The sequence below is a fragment of the Numenius arquata genome, chromosome 2 (genome assembly GCF_964106895.1).
Source record: "Numenius arquata chromosome 2, bNumArq3.hap1.1, whole genome shotgun sequence".
Lineage (NCBI taxonomy): Eukaryota > Metazoa > Chordata > Aves > Charadriiformes > Scolopacidae > Numenius > Numenius arquata.
This window is the reverse complement of record NC_133577.1, coordinates 21,677,234-21,701,463: the sequence shown is the minus strand read 5'-3', so window position 1 is coordinate 21,701,463 and position 24,230 is coordinate 21,677,234. Positions and strand designations below refer to the sequence as shown.

The following is a 24,230-nucleotide window of genomic DNA, read 5'->3' as shown; positions in this document are numbered from 1 at the left end:
ATAAAAATAGAGGAAAAAAAAAATAGAAAGAAAAATTCTTAACTGGTCCTCAGCTCCTGGCTGCCTGCCTGTGAAGGTTTTGTTTGTCAATACACCTGCTTCAGTGTTTGTGCACCTGAACTGCTTCATGTAGCACACCGGGAGGATAGCAGTGATGCCTTACAGGGTGGCAGGAACTCTCAGCCACAGCCCATGGTGCAGACCGACGTTGCTTGTCCCCGAATTGAATAACACCAAGTAAGGTATAGAGTTTTCTGTAATGCCCGCCTAGGACTGCTGAGCTATGTCAGCTTATGATAAGCTCTTAGCCCAAGAGGAACTTTACAAGATGACCCTGCTCAACAAATAGTATTGAGATGATGACTAACTTAAGTCTGTTTCAGATGTACAGATTCCCACAGGGCATTCACATACGCAATTTTGTGTCAGCTTTTCCACTGGCACTTTCTGCAGGACATGTTTACATCCAGCTGCTACTAGGAACAAAGCTTCCACCTCTCTAGTGGCATCACTTGGCATTTTTGGATAAGGACAGCACTGGTGGTGTCACAAGTTCCTTGCTTTGCCGTTCCAGGTGTGGTATCTTCTTCTACGTACCCTCCACCCCCTGCCTACCCCACCAAGAACAATGCATCAATGGGAGGGTGAGGTGTCTTCCAAGCCCAGAAGCTCCTTTACAAGTCTTTCACCAAACTGTGCGCGGCTATACCTTGTCACATGGTAGGCCTCTGACATTTTGTAGAGGATGTAGGCATTGTTTATAGCGATGCTGATGGCAAACCAGAATACTTGCTGCCAGGTCTTGTTTGGTTTGTGAGAAATGAAGTACCTAAAAAGCCAAGAGAGAAGGGGAGGGAAAAACACTGTTCAGCCAAATGCTTGCAGCTAAGATGCAAGAAATAGCCCCAAAGATTCTGCAGTCCCAAAGGGAAAGCAGGCCCAGGACTTAATACCTAGTGTAAGTATCATCTTAAGAAATTTTGTACAATGTATGTAACAGTCATTTACAGTTAAGTTGCATAATTTTGGAAATTTCTAGTAGCGTCTAAAAGAACACACTTCCTTGCTCTCAGAAGCAAAACCTCAGCAACACTCTCACCTCTGCACCGCTCCACATAAGTAAGACACCAATACAGACTCCTCGAGCTCACCTGTGACAAACATCCACGTGATGGGAGCTGTGGGTCTGAATCCCTTCAATTTGTAACTAAAAAAAGCCTCAGGCACATTACGTTACACTTTAGAGAGGATTGCTGATGCTTCTCTCCTCTTATTTATCTCTATTGCCAGCAGAGAATGATTTCTGCTGCTGTCAACAGTAGGTGGGAGGATGTGGGGGTAGAACCAGAGCGTGCAGTGCTGGTATGTGGAGCACCTCTCCATAAGGCAGAACTAGAAAAGACTGACATCCTTATATTTAGGTTCTGACTAATTCTAGGACTGCCAAAATATTCGCTCTTCGGTCATAAGATTTCCCACTTTCCTACTTTCATTTTTTTAGTAACCATTTAAATCTACTACCTCACCTCTTTTTCATATTGATTTCCTCAAATCAGATCCCAGCATCGGTTTCCAGCAACCACCTCTTCCTCTTTCATCTTTTCTACTGAATTCTTGCTGCCTTGCCCAGAACTGGCTTGGAAAATCCCTGCTGCTTTTTCTCTCTCCTCAAGTTTTAATTCTTGAAATGTTCTGTACCTCATCACTAATCCCACAGCCAAGCTTCACCACTGCTATTCTTACTCTTTTCTGTTTCTCCCTGCTACATTAAGAGCTAACACTGAGGACCCCAACTGGAATTCAGGAGCTAAAAGATCTACATTCTGCTCTCCCAGATCACCTAGATCAGCTTTACATCCACAACTGATTGTACGAAAGTTCTGGCTCCAGGTAACACAAGTATTATCAAGATTATCACAGATAATCACCTAAATACCATCTTGCTGATAGGGGTGGAGAGCTGAGCTAGCCTGAGAGAGGCTGGTAGACCCTTGTTGAATTCTCTATTTAGCCTTCAATTTGATGTGGCCAAGAACATCAGCCTGCTGGCTCACCTTCCCAACACTTCTTAAAAGTCATTTACAAGATGCTAAGACCATAAGTCTCAAATTTTTTGTGACTGGTGGTTGGGAAGATAGAGCCAAAACACCACTAGCCATGCAGCTCTTGCCCTTGTGCAGAGCCAGCTTCTGATCTTTGATTGAAAGAGGAGTTTTGTCAAAGATTAATTCCATGAAAGCAGTATTGGTCCCTCAGCTGCAGCTCAACATGGACAACTCAAACATTGCAGCAACAGAGGAGTGAAAGAAATACACACGCACACATTGTTACTTACTTGCTGTATTTGTCGTCATATTTGCAGATATAGCTAAGGTGAGCAGCAAAGGCTTCAACTGCCAATGGGCATGGAATTTCTCCGCTTTTTCTCTTAATTATAACTCCTGCATCAATTAGAAACATGACAGTTTTAAATCCATATGATAGGTCTACCTATTAAAAGAACAGTTTCTGTATAAAATAAATCTTATTGACATTTTCTGCTCTAAATCTAGGAAGTTATCTGTAACATGCTAATTCGATATTTCTTTTCTTTAAATTGGTAATACATTGAGCTAGTGGAAGGGGAAGACGAGGGATCATTTTTCAGTTGGAAATGGAAAGGTTTTGGACACAAACCCTTTTACCATACGTTCAGAAAAAAACACACATTGCTGTAGTCCCAGAGTAGCCCTCTACAGACAGTATTAGTCTCTCCTCTGTTGTTTCAAAATGAATTGTGGTCCCCTCTAGAGCTCTGCCTTGCTATTTTATGCTTGGAATTCTAAAGGTCCCAAATGAGTCCTTTGAAATTAAATCCTTTGCTCATCCCCGCCCATGGAGGCCAAGACCAACAGTACCTCCACTCCACTGGGTGCCAATTGACAAAGAAAAGAAAATACAATAAGAAGGAGCCAACTGGCTAAACCCAGTCAAGACAGAGGTGATGCTGGTGGGTGAGTTGAAGGAGCCACAGCCACAGTATCTTTGAAATGAGAAGCAACCTGATTTGCTGTGGTGGGGAGCCAGAGCTCAGGTGTGGTTTAGGTGGCTCAGTGGAGCTAAGTACATATTTCTCAGCCTGAGAGTGATGTTTCCTGCCCTGCCTGGTCTGCTTGCTACATAATTCAGCTCATCACAGGGTTGAGTATCCTTCTTACTGCAGAAATGTGTGGTAAGGCAACAAGTTCCCTGCAGCTACCTACCAACCACTCTCTACATAGACAAAGATGTGCTGCCTAGAGCAGGTTACTCCAAGAATGGGCCTGTTCCCTCACATGGAGCATCTTTGACCTGGCCTCCAAAAATACAGCAGTATTTATGAGTCCAACGCTCTCCCACAAAAAGCCCCTAGCTCTTCTCTGATTTATTGCTCCTGTCCTCTGTGTTTTCCCTATCTGGGGGAAGCTCCTTGTAGGAGGGAAGGATGAGTAAACCAAACATACAGTACAGGAATCTGTTACCTAACTTTTGACTTTACATCCCCACAGGGTTTGATGATCAGTACTCCAGGGTATGGACCACCTCTTGCTCCAAGTCTATGACACGCTGTCTAGTGAGGATCCCTACTCTCTCCCCAGCACATTATTTTTCTCCAGGTCTAGAGAAGCACAAGCTTGGTTGCATCCTTTCTCAGCGTTATTTCACTACAGGTGCAGTTCTGGGCTTTCTCATTTCTCAAGCCTTCAAACTCTCATTGCCTTCCTTCTGCCAACTCTTTTACAATCATCCCTAAAATGCTCCTCACGTTTTGATTACAGACTTCATCATTTCATTCCTTCAGCTGGAAGTCTCATTCCATCCATTATCCCTGTCAAGCCCCCTGTGCTGTCCTAGCTGGCAGGCTCTATTTTGAAGCAAGACTTATGACACATACTAAATGTCATGTTACAGCTGAGCTGTGCGGCTATTTATTTGGAGTCCTTAAAGTCTGATTTTTCAAGAGTCCAAAATGATATCACCTCTAAATTGTTCAACATACTCTCCTTTTACCTCTGCCTCCTCAAGCTAGGTGTAAATGTAGCCCAAGGGGAGGGGAAAAAACCCCAATCAAATAAATAAACGCTTCATTACAGTCACATACTTATTGTAGTACTTTTAGAATCCTTTTAATGAGTCCTACTAATTAGTCCTAATCTGGCCAGCATGAGGTAAAAAGAATGGGTATACCACCAGCCTGCTGCATCAGTGCTGCAAAATCACTTGCCATCCCACCTGGGCAGGTCAGGAAGGAGTAAGTATGTTTCTGGTGCCAGCTTTTTACAAAAAAATCCCATTCTTTCTCCCCTTGCTCTCCTCTCTTCTCTTTCTTCCCCCTCTCTTCCTTTGGAGGACTTAGATTTCCTTTGCAATTTGCTTTGTATTCACAGTCCTTAAGAAATTGCATTGCAGTGGCAGCTATGTGGGTACCATATACTCCCTCTCACTTTCTATTATATTCCACATAATATTCCGCTGTTTTGAGAATATAAATAGCTTTATAGGCACATTATTTGTATAGCCTTTCCTAGGCTGCTTCTGTAGCCGTAGGCCACCTCTCCAGGGAAGATGACTGCCAGAGCTGGGTCATTCCTAGCTGCAGATCTCTCTGGCAAGTGGTCCCAAGCCAGCTGACTCACCGGCACATCCGATGAGCTATTTCCCCTCCTGGTCCTCCCCCAGCATCGCTGTGTTCCCGTCCCTGGCAGCCCTCCAGGGAACACACCGCCCGCGCTGCAGCAGTAGCCTGCCTTTGGCTGCATGCTGGAAAGGGTGGCCTTCATGCTGCCATGGGGGACAGGCGACACCTTTTGGGTTTGAGGGGACTTTTTAACTCTTTTTTTTGAAGAAAAAAAAAAGGTTTTTAAGCTGTGTGCTCGTCAAGCAAAGCTTGAGAAATACCACCCCAAATGAACTAAGCAGAAAGAAAAAGGTGTACATATGTTTGTTTCCTCAAATCACTTATTCTAAGCAAATCTGTGATTTTAAGAGCTAGGATCACGTTTTTTTTAAAATGGAGGCTCAGTAATACCAGCACTTGCATTCACCTGGGCAAACGCTGAGATTGCATAACATAACAGAGGGGGCATTGCATGTTCGAAGTGCTGTGTGGCTTTTTATCAGGACTTAGATTTGTTACAATTCTTTATCAGAATTGCAGACAGTGCAAGGTCTAGTTTTCAAGGTCTTCCCATTAGACTTCTCCAGCCCCATCCCCACTGTCACCACACTTGGACAAGACTCCCTGAACGTAGTTTTACAAAGGACATGTGGAAATAAAGTAAAAACCCTAAGGTTCCCCATCCTGAAACATGCTTTTTAAGAAAAAGTATGCTTCTTTCCCCAGACTTTCCAGTTCTGGGCCAATCTCACAAGCTGATTTTTTCAGAAAACTAGATTTCCACCAGACAATCCTCACTCCAGCTTCTCCTGGGCTATGAATCACACAGGGACTTATACAACTGCTTCATACAATTGTGATGCCTCCACAACATCTCCCATCTTCTCACAAGTCACTTGTGAGATACCAACATGCCATTTGCAGCTCTTCAGTCCTTGTGTCTGTGGCCCAAGCATTGTTTTCTATCCTTAGCTATTGTCCATTTAGCTTTCTAATAGAGCTGGTTGGTGAAGAGCAGCTATGAAAGCTCTTCTCAGAAAGAAGCTAATTCTTAGTTCAACAGTTTTTCTTAGGTTCAACAAGTTTTTGCTAAAGATGTTATTCTGGTCATCCTGCTGTGCAGCAAGTGAGGCTGCTGCCTACTCCGTCCTGCTTCATATGAAAAATTGTAGTTATTTCTAGAACATAGTAATGGAAATGCTGGGAAAGTGGGCACTAGATCTATAGTGGAAAAACAAAAATGCAGCCTTGACGCAGAGATGGGGAGGTTTGGGCCAGCAGATACATCACATACTTTAGAACAAGGGTAACTTTTTACTCTCTGGGGGTCCCAATCTCTTTTGGTTTCTCAGTTCTTCTGTAATACAGGCACAAAGGAAAATTAAACTTAATTTAAAGCTTAAGGGAAATTAAAAACCCCACTGAATTTTGTTCTAGGCAGAAACTTCCTACTAAGCAGGATATTTTTGCAAGACTAAAGGAGTAAAAGTCATCCTTTACCATCTGAGATGATGTATTATGACATGTTGGTTCAAAACATCCATAATAAATAACTTGCTGCATCTAAGAATAGTATTCATAGATTGGCTCTGACAAGTGTACTGCCCTCCTGGTGCCTCTGGCTTGGGTGAGAGTTACACTCTGAGTACAGTCAAGATTCACCCTCTCGACTTTGCTTTAAATTGCAAATAAGTATTAGCTACATCCACCTCTTTTCTCATCATAAGTTTTGGGTTGACCATCTCTTGCCTTCTGTTTTTAAGGTTTTCTCTTCACAGCCTCCTCCATCGCTGTCAACATTTACGGTCAACCAAGAGCAAACGTGCGCCATGCTTTGTCAGGCAATCCCACTGGTGCCAGTCTCTGTCCAGCTACCCTGCATGGGCTTTAGTGCCCTTTGTCCCTACCTCCTCTCCTGTCTAACACGTGCTTAGCAGGTCTGTGCTACAGGCTGACTCAAGGAGCATAGATTCTTCCTCTTCCTCTCTACTTACATGCCTTAGAGGAGACTTTGGTGGTCCATCTTCAAGTTGGTTTAAACTAGCTTTGCTGCACTGACTTTAGAGATGCCAAATCAGAAGCAGGCAATCTGGTTTCCTGCCTTCCTACTGAGTCTCCATCTGTTCCCAGCTCTCTATGAGAGACACTTTTCCCCTCAGCATCACTCTTTAAAAAGCCAGTCTCTGTTTTCTGCTCTGATTCACCATGAACTATATCAGTTGTCCCAGCCAGCATTTGGTGAGCAATGTGTTGGGCAAGTCTTGCCCATCACACACACAGGTTCTAATCAGTGGACGTTAAACTACCTCACACACGCAGCCTAAAATCCCATCTATGTCAAAACAGACCCAAAGTCAATCGCAAGCACAATAGTTCACATCTCCATGTGCTGTTTGTAAAGGATGCTGCCAGTGCAGAGTCTGTTTTTGCTCCCTCTTTTAACAGGGCAGTTAATACTGACATTTACAGACAGACTATTTTTCTAGTAATTTTTATGAGCTATAAACAAATGGTCCCTGATAGCCTATAAAAACCAGGTGACAGGTAATGGTAACTCTTGTCCAGTTACTGCAGCTGAATAATCTAAATCCAGCAAAGCGCACAAGGGAAACAGCACAAATCCTGATGGTGAACACCCCTCATAGGGAGTAACACTACTCCAAGGACTGGCGTCAGCAGGGTCCCCAAGGTGTCATATTTCCTTCACGTACATATTTTCCAGCATTTGTGATCAGACACTGGTCCATCCAAATCACCAAATCCTCTCTCTGCTGGGGTGCCTGGCAGAATTCCTTGGGATCAGCCACTCTTTGCAAAGGTAATGAGCCTTCTGCCAAGGCATTGAACAACACACTAAGGCAACTTCTCAGCTTACCAGACAGCAAAGTCTAAGGCCTTAACTTTGCTTCTGTAGCCTGTACACACATGTGAGAGTCACTCAGGATTCAGAACATGAGTGTACAAGATGCCTTTGAATCAGTGGCTTTACATTTAAAGGTTTAGGTTATTTTTATTTGTCTCAAGCAGTTCTACATAAATCTGAATAATAAAAATGAAAAGGAACTGAAACAGTGTTTTCACTGAAAGATTAATTTCAAAGAGTTAGCTTCTTACAGAAGCTTCTTATAGATATTGCATCTTACAGAAGTTTCCACACCTTAAAACCATTTGTATACTTTTGAAAAGGAAAGTATCAAGAAGCTCTTTGCAATTATTTGAACTGTCAAAGTTATATGTTTTGGTTTCTTTTCATCAGCTGCTAAAATCAATTTAACGTACAACAGGAAGCCTTAATCATATTTACTTCTGGCAAAAAGACGTTTGTTTGTGACTAAGTTTTTACTGGATAAGATAAATTAATTGTAGGATCTGCTCAGAGTTCTAAGTACATCATGACATTTATTAATTTTTCCTTAGCAGCAACCCTACAAGATGCTTTGCAAATGGGGCTAGTATAGTGTTATACAACAATCATCTTCCCTTCTCCTACCATCAGCAAAGATATAATCTTTATACCTAAAAGGACACTGCCTCTACCAGCTCAGGCAAAGGAGGCTGCATTAGCAAGAGGCTTTTAACCTTTGTACAGGGAAAAAATAGCTGTAGGAAGACACAAGAGGGAAGTAATCACTACTGCTACTGTTAATCTAGGATATTATGATCAAGCTTTTTGTTCAGGCTTATTATCAAACTCAGTGGCTCGTTTTGCCTTGTCACATAAAGCATGTGCAGATTAGAGATGAGCAGTAGGAATATTGCTTACCTTGTTGAACTGGTGAATAGGCATTGGTCAGAAAACGAAAGTGCCCTTTATTGTACCAGCAGATCAAAGACATGTTTCCCTTCATTCTTATTCTGTACTGTCCTCTAGACTGGGGAGTTTCAGGGTTGTTCAGCATGGATGGAGGTAGGCCTGTGCAGTCACTCTTCCTGGTGCTCAGCAACCCGCAGCAGTAAATCTCTGCATGTGAACAAAAACATTCCCTATCAGCGAGACATTGCATGGACCCAGAAAGCAAGAGCAGTGGAGCAAGTCTGAATGACCTGATTAGAGAAAGAACCTGTCCTACAACATTCTAGTCCAGCAGATATGTTAGCCAACTGGCCGTCTCTTGTAATAACAAAGATTTGTGTCCTTTATGAATGTCTCTGGAAACTGAGATAAGTGCAGAAGGCTTACTCTCTAGATTAAATGTATGACATCTCCTGCACAGTCATGATGAAATAACAAGGAGAAGAATTCAGGGTATCTTCCCAACAATAACATCTATAATCTGTGTAATAATCTTCACAACATGTTTAAAATTGGGCTGAAAAAAACCCCAATGGTGATGTGCATTATGGAACAAATCAGAATTTATGATCCAAGAGCGTCTTTGGTGTTTAACTAGGAGAATAAATTGTGGAGGGAGCAGAGAGGTAGGGAAAGGTATAGCATCTTAGATGTTAACTGAAATAAATTCTCCAACATGACTCCCATGATACTTTTAATCACAGTGTACATAGCTGACAAACTCTGGTTTAATCTACTGCTTCACTGTGCTGCCCAGTTCTTGATTTTCAGCTCACTGCTCCTTGCACCTGTGTCATCTGGTTTGTTAAGGAAATACTGCTTAAGCAATTAAGAACCACTGAAACCACTAATTGATTTAAAAAAATGTGTGTGTCAGAAGGATGGAGAAGGTGAAAATACAAGTTCAATGAAAATGGATTTTAGGGAAAGGAGATAAACCAAACAGTGCCCCAGTTGAGTGAGCGCTAATCTTGTCCAGCACAGACATCAGTGGCTCCACAGGCAACGCGTTCTGCTGTTCACAGCTTCGTATGTGTGAATAAAATCTAACACCACAAAACATGTCTCAATGCATGCCCAAGATTTGGAACTAATATTAAAAATGACAATGCTTGAATTTGTCACTAGGCCGTGAAATAATAATTTTGTTAGTCTAAGAGAAGTAGATCTTCTTGATCAAACTAATTGAACTCATGGAAATCTTAGATGGAAACCTCGGTCTCCCTAGGTTTTTGTTAACCCACTTGAATGGAAAAAAATATGATGGGCATTGAAGCAGATGACATCTGTGCACATCTTTCATATGGCAGCAGAGGCTTTTGGTAATTTAAAGCTCATCTGTCAGCTAAGTCTACTTGATCAAATTTTTCATCATGCTGAATTTCGCATGTTTGATAACTGGATATCCTTACAAGGGGATACAGTGTCTGGCTTCCCCTGAGCATGTTACCATTTATGTGGCTCTTCTGCCTCTGTCTTTCTGGAATGACTTAAGCTCTCAACTGCAGGTGCAGCCTTTGTTCTTGGTTCATATAGTTGCTGGTATGCTGACCATCCCCTCAACAGCTAACAGATATTACAGGAAGACTAACATAGTAATTGCTAATAGTCATGATTTGGTCCAGTTGCTGTGGGCAGGTCTACGAGAAGCTAAGGAGCTAAGGCTCCTCCATCAGAAATTTAAGACTCATGTCAGAAGGTGGTCAACCAACACAGCAATGGGCAACTTCATTCTGAAGGAGAAAATCTGCACTCCATCGGTTATTTCTAATGAATGAGTCAGTCCCTGGTAAGTTCCTTCCACAAAAGACAGCAAAAAAAAGCCTGAAAAGGCTCACAATCTATATAGGAGGAAGTGCGCCTCCAGTGGAAGGCTTTTTTTTTTTTTTTTTTTTTTTTTAAATTTCTTGTCTTCCTAAGAGGTACACAGTGAAGGCCACATACCTGCAAACTTTGGCATTAACATGGCAAACTTTTAGAAAGCTTTATTCTAGTCAATATTAAGATCTTCCTGCTTTGATAACAAGCCAGCCTGAGAAGAATTTCCTTAGCTGCCTAAAGTTTATGACTCACTGAATGGAGATACTTATTCTCTCCAGGAGAAGCAATGGTATAAGAACAAGCTAATAACTACATTATTGTGCTAGAGCTTCAAAATAGTAACAGCCATCTCCGAGATGCCCATAATAATTAATTGTAGCCTTTCTTTTAGCTCAGGCAATAAGCCTGCAGAAAGCTTCCAGCAGATGTGTCACTCTTCATGGGTTCCCAGAATAATGGGAACCATTTCCTCTCTCAGGAACACACCGTGGAATCTTCCTGCTGTATAGTTGAGAAAAGTGCAGCACTTCTGCAGATTTATTAGCGTCTCTCATCATGGATGACACCCTTAATCTGTTGAGTTTTTAAAAACCACCCAGTTACTATAGCAATAGAAGCAATAAAAATTATGCCCATCTGGCTCAATGAAGCTTTTGTGTGTAATTAAATCAGAATCACAACAGGTGTTTGCCACATACACAGGAGTCAGTGGAGACAGGTTGTCCTCCTCTGGTCTTCTTAAACTGTGACTGCAATATAAACGCATACACCTAAGCTAGCTTAGCAAAGATGAGGAAATGTGGTGTAGTCACCCAAGATTCATTCCCAGGGTCTCAAGGCCTCAGACAGCTTGTGCTGAAGCTTTTTTTACCACATCTTTATTAGTACCATTTGCAAAGGCAGCCAGGCTTGAGTTAGTTCAGGCAAAAATGCACATTCTGCTCTCATTTATCCTGCATGCGACGGTGGGTCGAGTCAGAGCTACGGCAACTGGTGGGCCTGCTGTGGGAAGGAGATGGGACCTTGCTTTAGTCCATATGCTGGAATTGCAGGATCCTGCAGAGCTTGTGGGGGTGTCATGGTCACGCAGGCTGGCAACTCCTGCAGCTTTGCCAACCCCAGGCACTCTGCAGGACAGAGCCAGCTGCTCCTGCTGGTTCAGAATGCGCAAAAGGGACTTTTGGGGAACATATGTTTAAGGGAAGCACGGGACACAGGTCTTTAGGAGGTGCTGTCCTCTGTAGTGAACAACACTAACGTTTAAAGGGGGGAAAAGAGATGTGCACTATGAATGAATGTCACAGCAAATAACAGTGACAGCTGTCTGCTCACAGAACAGAGAATCTGGGTCATTTCAGTGCAGGTTTGCACTTCTGTTCAGAGGCCAGAAAAAGAAATGCTTTGTGTGTCCCCTGAAAAATAAAAAAGAAGACTATTCAGGTTTTTGATTTTGAAAAAAATCAAAGTGCTCTGTCTTATTTTCTGAAGCTTTCTCAGCTCTTGGTATCTTCATAGACCTTAGGATTATGTTCACTTGACATCCTTTTATATTACTAGGCACATATTCTCTACTGCGGTACAGTGAAGGTCCTACATAGCAGGCTTTCAATAATGAACACTGGTTTTTGCAGTAATACATCTGTGGGTTAAGGTCAGGAAAAGCAAACAATAGTTTAGTTCCACAAAATTCTTCATAGGATCATGGGATCCTATGGATTAAAGGAAAATTCAGGTTAGAAGGCAACTCAGGAGGTCTCTAGTCCCATCCCCTGCTTAGAGTAGGCTCATCTCTGAGGTCAGACAGTGCTGCTCAGGGCATTATCTCGTCTGGGCTTGAAAACCTCTGAGGACAGAGACTGCACAACCTCTCTGGGCATCCTGCTCCACTGTCCTCAGGAAAAACCTTACATCTAGTCTGAACTTCTTCTTTTGTTTCAGCTTATGTCTGTTGTTTTTCATCCTTCCACAATGCACCACAGTGAAAAGCCAGCTCTCTTCTCTCAATAACCTCCTCAGGGAGTGTAAGGCTGCTGTTGCCCCCCATGCCACCCCGAAGCCTTCTCGGGCTGAACAAGTGCAGTTCCCTTCCCATAGTGATCATGTGGTCCAGCCCCTGGTCAGGTTGGTGGCCCTCTGCTGAACTTATACCAGTTTATCAATACCTTTCCTGTACTGGAAGGGTGTTGTCCAAAAATGTGCTAAATAGGAGGCAACACACATGGGGAGTAGGGGGCAGTAATTGCCTCCCTCAATCTACAGGCTGCAGTCCTGTTAACACAGCCCAGGATAGTGCTGACCATCTTTGCTGACAAGACATGCTGCTGACTCACGTTCAACTTGCTAGCTACAAAGTCCCCCAGGTACTTTTCATCAAGCATTTTGAGAGGAATGAATACATTTTTGGTGGTTGCCTGTTTCTAGATTTTCCAGAATTTCCTTCAGCTCCCTTAAATATCGGTTTAGGTTCCCAAAAAGTTTGTTGTTTCTAAGCATTAGCTGATCTAAATCTCCCCCTATTTCCTGTTGATAGTTACAAAAAACCCCAAACAATATAAAGCAGTTAAGATCAATACCAATTTTTTTGCTTTCATTTCTCAATGGGATCTTTCTCTTTCCACCACTGATCCTGCTCTAGCCAGAAACAAAATGTTCTTGAGCAAGAAAAGTAAATTTGTCAGTTTAAGAATGAGTCTTGAACTGTCCTGAGCACCTGAGCATGGATGCTCTTCAACAGGCTTTTGTCATGCTTCTTGGTCACGGTGTGGCCCTGTTGAGATTTAGTTAGCTGTACACCAAAAAAGCACTAAGGTCATTGCTGAGGACAACTGTGTGACACACGAGGAGACATCTCTCTGCCGAGTCCAGGCGTCTCTGCCTGCGTCTCCCCGAATGTCCTGCCAATGCAGTAGGATCCCAGCAGGTGCTGGCAATATATTAGCTGCTTTGCAGCAGTCAGTAAACACCGTCTCCTCCCAGGGCTCTTACTGACTTCACCCTGCTTGACATCTCTAGCATCTTACCTCTCCCAGTGCCTCAGAGCCATTCCAGTTCAACATCCCCCTGCCAAACATGTGAGCTAGCCCCTAGTGCCCCCATGGCAAACACAGATGATTCCATGGCCTTATTAAACAGAAACATTTTCAACGTTCTCCCTGTGATCTTCTTTATATAGGAGTGCCGCACTATTTCACAAAGCAAATAAAACTGCTATCTTAGTGTCCACCCCCCACCCATCCCATAGCTTCACCCCTAGGAAGGTGATAACGTGTACCAGATCAGAAATTTAATTTTGGAAGAAGCTGTCAAATATCATAAAAAGTCTCATGAAGCCATATAACAAATCATGAACCAAACTGAAATCTCAGTATAACATTAACATATTTGATCAGATAGTAAGTCAAAATTGTATGCTTTAAAAAGACATTACTGAATTTGCTACCCACTGGAAACTGTTAATTTGAATGATCTGTTCGGTGTAAAGACCATGAATAATTCACCCCTGTGAACAATTTGAATTATCTGTAAGTAATAAACACTCAGCTGGTTTAGTAGCCATGCATCTTTTTCACTAGGCTTATGGACCAACTGCATCATGACATATGTTTTTATCCTTCCCCAGCTGAGCATAAATTTGACAGCAACTCAGCAGTCAAATTTTTGTCTGTCAGTCTTTATAATTAAACCTGACAGGTACTATGAGTATGTGGGTTATCCTCTAAATTTGTTGAACTCTCATTTTGCATCATTGCTTTGGTAGTCTTAAAATTGTAATGCTTATAATCAGCTGTGAACAGAGTCATTTACTAAAGAACAGTCTCTGCCCAGAGAAAAAACTCCAGTGCACTATAAATATGCTTGACTTCCTTCCCATTTGGCTGTTTGCGGCATTTGGGAAACCATGACTCTTTTGTGAGAATATGGCAGTATTCCACTGTACTCTGTGAGCTTACCTAAAATAATGCAGGAGTTAAGTCCTGCACTGACCTCAACAGAGACACCCCTCAGTGCCAGCAGTCTTAAGTGCTCAGCTACAGCACTGGTGCAGCCCACTGGTGTTCTCATTTTAAATGAGAATCAAGATACGGCCTACAGGAGAGATGGGGAAGGACTCTTTTATCAGGGAATGTAGCAATAGGAAAAGGGGTAATGGTTTTAAATTGAAAGAGGGGAGATTTAGATTAGATACTAGAAAGAAATTCTTTACTGTGAGGGTGGTGAGGCACTGGAACAAGTTGCCCAGAGAAGTTGTGGATGCCCCATCCCTGGAGGTGTTCAAGGCCAGGCTGGATGGGCCTTTGAGCAACCTGCTTTAGTGGGAGGTTTCCCTGCCCATGGCAAGGGAGTTGGAACTCGATGATCCTTAAGGTCCCTTCCAACTCTAACCATTCTATGATATTGTCTCAATTCTCAGTTTTTTCCCCTGCTTTGGGCCACATTTCATTAATATAATGCTCTAAGTGGATTTAATATTCTGTAATGCCAAAAAGCATGCCAAAAGCAAAACTCGGTTGTCAGTGGTGTGCTGGAAAGGGAAATAGCCCCGTAGCCTCCTTGTACACGATGCATAATGGCAGCCTCCAGTCTTACTGCTACGAAGGATCTATTCTACGCACCACACTGACTCTGAAAGGCTGTGCTGACTGAAGAATGAGCCAAGAGTTACATTGAGATGACTTATAAGTGACTGTCAGCGGTGCAGGAGCCTGTAATTTAAGGGGAGTCATAGAATGGTTTGGGTTGGAAGGGACCTTAAAGATCACCGAGTTCCAACCCCCCTGCCATGAGTCACAAGTCCTCAGCATTTCTGAAAACAAAGTAACACATGGCTTTTTCACACCCCAAGGTGAGGGGGCATTTGACAGAGAGAATGTCCTGGGACTACTCTCTGGACTAGAAAGAAACTGGCTGGGAGAGCCATATTGCTGGACACTCTGCTAGCAAGCGTGCTTTTGCTAATGTAGAGTTTATTATGCTTTCAAAACTGAAAACTGTCCTACTAATGCATGTTGATACCAGCAAAAAAGGCAAACTTTACTAGGGCTTTTGCAATGGCATAAAATGTCATCTAGAGAGGTCACATCTTTAACAGATACTAAACCAGCAAGGACTTCTAAGGCACAGCTTTAAGAATTCATCCCATACCTAGTCTTTCACAATGGGAAGAGAAAAATCACAGGCAGCTTGGAATCCCTTGAAAAGTCCCTCAGGCCATATAGGAGATTAGACCTCACATTTTCAAGGCAAGGAACAAAAGCAAGGGCTTTAAATAACCTTATTTAGAATGTTTTTACATCCTCATTTTGAACTTTAAGAAGATTTAAAGAGGAAGATTTAAAGAGCAATTTAGAAAGTCCTCTGCATAGAACCTTTTCATGAATGAGAACTTTTCTTAGAGATGACCAACTTATCTATACAAGGACTTGAAATATCAGTGAAGCCTTTTGGGAGTGTTTTTTTTAATTCAGTGGCAGGAGACACTGAGGTCTGTCATTATTAAAACCCAGTGAGTCACCCGATACACACCTTGCTTCTCAAATTCTTCAAAGAGATTCAGGCTGGTAATGCTTGGGCCAGTGAAGATGATGTAGTTCTTCCCAGAGGCGTTCTGACAAAGGCTTTTGGCCACCATACTGTGAAGCTGCGGTTTGTTCTTCAAAGCATCCAGTCCGTCAGCACCACTCCCTTCCTTGAGATGGACATAAATCTTAAATGAGAAATGGTAAGAAAAGTCAGAAGGTTATAAGGAATCCAGAAGGAGCAGATGCAATTGCTAACGTACCTGCTCAGCTCAACTAGAGACAAGCTGAGAATCAAGGCAGCAAATACTTTTTATAAACTGCTAATTAATCTAAAGTCCCTTTCAAGGGGCTGTTGTTTTAAAAACCCCTCAGGTTAGTTGGCACAGCTACCTATAAATGCAGCGTCCTTTGCCTCAGCTTAAGGGATTCCTGAGGTTCTTGTCACTGTTGTGCAGTTTGAAGACAGTTTGCTTGGCCGGAAAAGACTCCAGTCATAACTGAGATTACGTGTTGTACTGAATCTGCATAGGCTTCAATGCTGCCAGCAAAAGGAGAGCACGGGAACTTTAGTTTCAACAAAGGCCCTTCCAAGATGGCCAGAAGGAAATGGCCCATTAGCTTCGCTGCAGTAATGTTCAGATTTATTTCTGCTGGCAACAACCATTAGGCTGCGATGCAACTGCGTGTGCACACCCATAAATGAGAGGAGCCAGCCAGCAACACACATACCCAACCAGCCAGAACATCCTCATCAAACTCTCCAGGCACAGCACTAATTCTTACATCCGTTACTTCCATCATGATTTGGAGACAACCCACCAAACAGATTGAACCAGGAAGCAGGGTACGGAGTAATATGCTGCTGTTAATAGGGAAATGCCTGGCTCATTTGTAGCAGGCTGCAGTAGCTTTAGCAAGTAGCCTGTGTAGTCCACAATGCTATGGATTTCAAGAGAGCTATCACCATCATCTGTAGGTGAACAAACATGTTTGTGTTAGAGTGCAGGAACATTTATCCCTTAGTAGTATGACTATAATTAAGTGAACACAGTCCAGATAGTATATCCAGCAACTGAAAGAACACTGAAGTAAAGCTATTCCTTCATTCCTGCAAGTGGTCCCTGTAGAAGAGGAGTCTTCTGCATTGTCATGCAGAAGGAGAAAGCACATAACCCTTCCTTTGTACACAAGCCTTCAATTTTATTTCACTGACAGCATTTTACAAGCATAACTTTCACCAAAGTTGAACATCTATTAAAACAACTAGGCATCTTGTTCTAAAAGTCAGCAGAAATAACCTGCTGGAAAGAGAAATGAGAAGAAGACACTGTGCTCAGTCACTCAAGCAGTACTGTAACACGATGGAACTTGCAAAGATTTAAAAACACACAGAAATGCAAATTTTCTGAAAGATTTCATTTTTTCTTGAAGGCCTGCCTTTGAGACTTTGGCTCTGAAATACTTTGATCTTTTAGGAATTCCAGAAAATTTTACCCATCGGAGAAAAAGTTGAAACTTGCTCAGTATTCAGGGGCAGGGGAAAGGAATTTTGCCTTGTTTCTTGGAGTGATGTAGCCACAAGGAGCTTTTGTTAAACTTGCTTGAGACCTCAACCAGCCAGATCATGCAGCATAGCATCTGTTTCTCTTAACAACATACTCCTTCATAAAGCAAAGTTCATTACAATGCTCAGAGAACAAAAATGGTCGCATGTTTGCAGTAGTGCTCCTGGTAATTTATATCTTAATGATTTTAGAGGGGAACAAAATTCAATTAAACAGCTTCTCCCTATTTTAGATGGTGTATCTCCCAGTACTGGTATTATAGACACATTAATGTAACATTCCCCAGCAATTCATGCATCATGGAACAGACCCCAGAGGAGCGTGTTATTTATGAAATCTCTGAGAAGTGAGACATAATTTGTATATTAAAGTAATTGAAGTGCTAAAGAACAAAGTTGGTGCAAGGATGAATACATGGTAATTCCAAAAGAAAATTATCACAGAATTGTTGGTGTTGGAAGGGACCTTCTAGAGATCATCTAGTCCAACTCCCCTGCCAAAGCAGGATTGCCTAGAGCACATTACTCAGGACTGCATCCAGGCGGGTCTTGAAAATCTCCGGAGAAGGGGACTCCACAACCTCCCTGGGCAGCCTGTGCCAGGGCTCTGTCACCCTCACCATAAAGAAGTTCTTCCTCATATTTGAATGGAACTTCCTATGTTCCAGCTTGTGCCCGTTGCCCCTCCTCCTGTCACTGGGAACCACTGAAAAGAGTCCGGCTCCCTCCTCCCTCAAACCACCCTTTAGATACTTATAAGCATTAATATGATCTCCCCTCAGCCTTCTCTTCTCCTGGCTAAAGAGTCCCAGCTCTCTCAGACTTTCAATAAGGCTGAAATAATATTTCATTATATTCCTTAATAATCTATATTAAAAGGAAGTCTTAAATATACATTATTTATCTTTAAAAAAAAGATATAGAAATTCCTTTTTTGATAGAAACAGTTTCCAGATGAGGACAAAAGCAGGAATGTTTGCAGACTCCCTGACCGTGCTCCACTCACTTTTGAAAGCTGTCAAATTTGTGCTTTCCCCAACACTAAGGCTGAGGACTAGCTAATTACAGTAAGTGATTTAGGTTATTAATAAGGGCTCAAGACAGCAGCTTAACAGTAGAATGCATATAAAGGGCAGATTGTTCCAAATTTACAGCAAAAGTATTTCATGATTATTGGCATCGAAATTAAGATTAGGTTACCAGTATGTCAGCACAGAGACCACACATCAAGCCATTATAAGGCAGTGGAGACAAAAGATGCAGACAGATTAGTTTTGACCTTGGATTAGCAGTTGAGCTGAAAACAAAGCAGGAATCTCTAAATCTAGGAAAGTGTCTTACACCTTCCCTCCTCTACCGCAGTAAGTCTTAGCCAACCAAGGGTCTCTCCTGCTCCATGCTCCCTTTGTGTTCCCCCCAGGGTACCCCCCTAAGGGATGGGACAGTCTGCTGGTGAGCCAATTGGTCCCCCAACGTGAGCTGGTTTGGGTCTGCAAGCAGCTGGTTTAAAGCGCATGCCCACCATGCAACTGTCTACTGAGATATCACTGGTTTCCTACCAGGATACTATATACTCCATAGGTTCTGTCAGCAGAGTTCCCCTGTGCACCCGGCACCCTCCTCCTGAGCTCCGCCCTATTTTGAGGGTCCTTGTAACGGCCACCTTGTGATTTTCATCCTCCCTGCACTGTTCACCTTCCCAGTGCCCTTTACCAAAACATCCATACCCACTACTGAACCTTCCCTCCTCCTCCAATGTTAAATATATCCCCCTTTTTTCTCCTTGGGCATTTTGCTGCCTGTCCAAGCACAGCCTTTGTTCTTGGCACAATTTTTCCTGTTTTGGAGAAGCATCATTCAAAGTTTTATCATGCTGAGCTCTACTGGGAAGATGGGTGACGGCAGCATAATGTTGGAAGGCATTAAGGCTGCTGTGAAACAGCAGCTTAGTACAGACAATTGGCAAAGGCGTAGCTTTAAATATCCTTGCAAGTGCCTAGGATCTCATACGGCCTTTATTTCCCCTCTCCCTGTCCTCTCCAGCTCATTTCATTCTACCTCAAATGATTAAGATCCTACCTACTGAAGGCCACAGCATTCCCTCCTGTTCCGTAATGCCTTAGAAGTGGTATTTAACAGTTAACAGCCTGCAGAAAAAGAAAAGGTGCCAGAAATAGGCTGCAAGATCTTCACAGGCAGAGTCAGAAGCTGGTCCCCAAAAAATGTTTGTTCAACTGTTCACCAGAGCTTCTGGTTTGCCCTGTGACAGCATCAGAGCTTTGTGCCCTTTCCACATGCTCCAACAGCAAAATGTCATCAGAAGTATAAGCTCAGCAACTGCTGCTGGACAACAGTTGGCAAGATGGAGATGTTGGCAGCAACATCCCCTACTTCTGCGGGTGACAGTCAAAGCGGTGCTTCTCAAATATCTGCAGAGATCACTCTCACTAAGTATCTTTTTCTAGTGGCTACTGATCCATTTTGATCTACAGCACCAAACGGCATAACTTCTATAGATGTAACATCATTTGTCTTAGGAGCCAACTACATGCTGAAGGTCTTTATTCTACAATGCTGAGATGAAGAAGGAGTTTTCTCTAGTCATCCCTCAATTCTTCTTTTCTTACCAGAACAGCTACACGTTCAGCTCTGCCATCTTTCTATCATTTAGTGCAGCCCTACTGCACCAGATACTTTTAATCCCACACGTTTTAATCCCCTGCACAAAATATCAGCTCGCTCTCTGTTAAACTCACACTGTTTAACTCATCCCTCCAGCCCTTCTCTTTTCTGCCTTCAGTTTCCATGCAGCACTCTAATGGTCTCTTCCCCTTAAATGCCTCACTAAGAAAAGACCTCCACAGTCTCTGGCTCGTCTTTCCTTCCACCTACAACTGCTCCTGCCTCCTTCCATCACAAACGCAAAAGTAAATATCAATCAATATACCTGAATGCCAGAGCGACAGGGTATGGTTGAAGGCTGTGCTGAGCTCTTCCAAATCAAGAAAAACAGGACAAACTGTTCTGGAAGGACGATTTGCCTACACAGAGGCAATCAAAAATGACATCACATTTCTGAGCAGGAGATTTCACGGGTTGACAGATGAGAGACAGGTCAATCACCTGTCATTCAGAAACTCAAACCAAGTATGTTAGGCTACTGAGGCAGACTGCTAGAGAGAGTGCTTCCAGAAGAAGGAAGATCTCAGAGTAGACACCCGTGTTACAAGCCAAGAGGAATTTCTTTGGTCACTGCTTGCAATTTACTCTATGGTAAATTCATGTGGAAAGTTCATAAGGTCTTGCTAGAAACAGAGTAAAAAATCGAGCACTTAGGAACAAAAGCTGCATCTTGACTGCACATTTAAAAAGTGCCCTAGAAACTAAAATATTGGTGATTCTGCTAATATTCAAAGCTCAGATGGCAAATTGAAAGCACTTGTGAATAGCTCATCCCAAATACTCCACATTCATACATAATTGAAACACCCCAGGGTACAATTCTCAAATGAAATAGATGACATTTGGAAGAAAAAAGAAAGGGCGGGGGTAGTAATAAACAGAAGGAAGATTTTGAAGGCTACATTGTGCAAAATATCTCACAAAGGGCAGACCCTAAACAACCACAAAACAGAAGCCAAGTTTTCAAATGACACAATTATAAAAGCAAGAGAACAAAGAACAGTACTGACATACTTTTTGGATCTTGAGTAGTTATTGAAAAAATAACTTCATTTTTCTATAGACTTCACAGGCAAATACTGAACTACTCCTTCCTAGCACCGCTTTCTAGATCCTGCCTTATTCTGTCTTCCCCTCTCATCCTAAACCCCATCTCTGACTGCTGCTGTTACCATTGTTGTTGGGAGACCCTCCCCTCCAGTTCCACCCCAAACCTTCTGCACCCCATGTTTCCCCCCTTCTTTAATGCCCTCTTCTCAGCCAGCTCTTAGGCCTAGCTCTTCCTCAGCAGCTGTTGGCACCACTGATGGTGCTCTTACCACGACTGGATCTTTTCATCGGTTTGAGGTTCTCTTCATTCTCTTCCTACACTTCTAAAGGCTACTTTGCAAATAGCATGCAAGGGCCATGCAGCTTTCCCAATCTGTTCCCAGCTACCTTTCAGGGTTCCATACAAAGCTCTTTCCTTGGTCCCCCTCTCTTCTCCCTCTGCCTCCTACTTTGGATGATTTCAGTCTGCATTAACACACAGATCCAGATAACATTTGTGCTGAGGACTGGCATATCCCTGTCTTGTCTGCACATGTTCTTCAAAGTTTCTAACGAGATCTTCGTGAGACTGGCAGAAATATCCTGGTAGACTTGACAATGCAAGTCCAATATGGCTTAAAATAAAGCTCTTTGTTTTCCTTCCCGTGATGTCCCCCTTGCATGTGATTTCTTCATCACTGAAGACATTACAACATCTTACCTATTTCTCTTCCTATACCTTCTCAGTATACTGATTCCTGCCTGTGTTTGCCCTGTGAAGCCAGGCATCCACCCACTGATGCCAAACAAGGCCACATTTGCTTCCTTCGATGCTGCCCTTCTCCTGCCTGGTTGGAAATCACCGCCAGCCTCTGCAAAGCTCTTTCGTTTTGTTCTTCAATACCTTTCTTAGGAAGGATGCAACCCCCATAACACAATTGCTAATCTATGCATTGCTGCTGCCGCTGCTTCGTCAGGCTCCCTGTGTGTAACTGGCAGCCCAGCTAAGGTGCAGGATCGAGGCCTCACTCTGGTGCCATACAATTGCATGGCTTTGGCTCTAGTTTTACTAAGAAAATTACTATTGAGCCATGAGAACGTGTATAAGCGGGTGAGAAGTGCAAGTGAGAAGGTAGATAAGTGATGCAAGATAAGAAAAGTAAAAACTATCAAAAGTGCTGTAACTGTTGAGGGGATAGTATGTGGTAGCTCAAGGAGGAAAATACTTACATAAAAAGCTATAAAATCTTAAGGAAAAAACAGAAGATGACAATTCAGTAACATCAAAGGGCCCATCTCATTTCCAGGGAGCAACAAGGCTGATGACCACCCGGCCTGTGCAGGCTCCCCAGGAGCGGGGAGCATACTGGGGGCCAGCAGGGTGCTGGTCCCAGCTCTCCGCTGTGTGCATTAGCCAGTAAACACTGCTGTACACATCCCGCTTGCAGAGTCTCTGGGCAGCTGAAAGGTGCCCCAACTAAAGTGACTCACCGTGGGAGGCTCATGTTATGCCTCCATCTTGCATTTAGATGCTAAACTTGCTAGAGCAGGGATTGCCTTTTTGTTCTGCCTACAGCACCCAGCACAAAGGCATGGGATCCGCAAGGGGTGTTCCTACGGCAAACTACTAAGTGAGGAATAGAGGAAGCTCTGTTGCTTTTATCCTCCTTCCCCAGGCAAAGCTCCACGGAGTGACAACAGCTGCAGAAAGGAGGCAACCATGCAGGCAGTTTTATCATTAGAAATTCCAAGCACCACAGACGGGATCTAAAAAAATAACCTTAATTCCCACCTGCAAATAGACACTAGGACTGCAAGTAAACTCTAGGAGAGATCTTTGCATTAGGTCTCATTCAGATGTTTGGTTTTCTCATTTATCTAGAAACACGGTAAGATTGTGAACTCCACAGAAATGAATGGGGCTGGCCCATCGCACACCTGCAAGACTACCTTCCCACTTAATACCAGTGAGCAAGAGGAAAACAGACTTTTAATTGAGATTTGAGATTCTCAGATGCTGACAAAAACACATACATTAAAAAGCCAGAGCCTGGTGGGAGCCAGAGGAAGAAAGCAGATAGGATTTTCCAGCCACCAGTGACTAACAAATGAAAGCGATCAAATTTCCCGGGATCCCCTCCCAGCCAGAGCCTGACCTTGAGAACCTCCTCAAAGCAGCTGCTACATCTGTGCGTTCCAGATGCAACTGTTCCAGCAACAGAGAAATTATCAGGGCACTGTTTAAAGAAACCCAAGGGCTCAGACTAATCTCTAAACAGAACTTAAACAGGCTGAAATGCCAATATTTCTGAGCGGCTTTATTAAACAAATGCACAGATGGCTAACTCTCCTGCAACTCTGTCCTTGAAAACAAAATTCACTCCAGGCTTATTTACCCCTCCCTTTCCCAGTGAGTGAATGCACCTATGTGGTGTGATGTGAAATTAGAAATTCTTTGGGGCATTATCTCAGTTTCCCTAAATTCTGGAAGTTCTTACTCTGTAAAATCAGCAGGGTTATAAAATATTCCAGCTGACTGGACTTACCCTGTTTAAAATCAAGAATGAACTACGGCATTGACTTTAAAAGCATGATGTTTACAGTGCTTTCTTTTTTTGCTGCAACTGAGAGATACTGTAAGAAAAAAAGACATGATGCAGCAGGAAAGCAATGGAAAGCAGCAGATGAGGCACTGCCGTTCGAGTGGGGCGAGCTCAGGTTATTCCCAGCTCTGCCACTAATCTGTGGAACAACCTCAGACATCTCACTTCACTGAAAGCTGCTCCTCAGGGAGAATAATTTCTTACTCCCTCATGGTGGGGACACCCTGATCCAGGTTGCATTCCTTGAATACCACTACAGTGCAAGTCACTGATCGTTCAGTAACGTGGGAAGACTCAAGCTGCAGACGCACAGTCCTTTTCCTTAATCTGTTGTTCTTCAGGGTAAGCAGTGGAAGGTGGAAACTCAAATTCAATCCCAGTACAAGGATCTAAAGGACTTCATAAAACTTAGTGACACATTTCACATTAGTGAAAATGAAGTGCATTATTGCAAGAACTTTCAGCCAGTGAATAAAAGCAAGTGCAGAGCCCATATAGGTGGGGGCGGGGAGGGGCTGTAGGAAGGGAAGACTGTCCAGAACAGCCTCAGAGAACAAATTTAACCCCAAGGAATAGGAAAGGA

The 24,230-nt window shown here is 43.0% G+C and overlaps 1 protein-coding gene across 1 annotated transcript in view; it reads right to left on the bottom strand.

Moving 5' to 3' along the window:
* Positions 1–633: 633 nt before the first annotated feature.
* PGBD5 (piggyBac transposable element derived 5) overlaps positions 634–24,230 on the bottom strand; it is a 68,325-nt gene continuing 44,728 nt past the window's right edge. The window contains exons 5-8 of the mRNA XM_074144240.1: positions 15,772–15,954; positions 8,400–8,595; positions 2,336–2,441; positions 634–829 (exon numbers count right to left, since the gene is read on the bottom strand). Of these exons, the coding sequence (XP_074000341.1) occupies positions 634–829; positions 2,336–2,441; positions 8,400–8,595; positions 15,772–15,954 (681 nt within the window). The remainder of the gene's footprint in view (positions 830–2,335; positions 2,442–8,399; positions 8,596–15,771; positions 15,955–24,230) is intronic.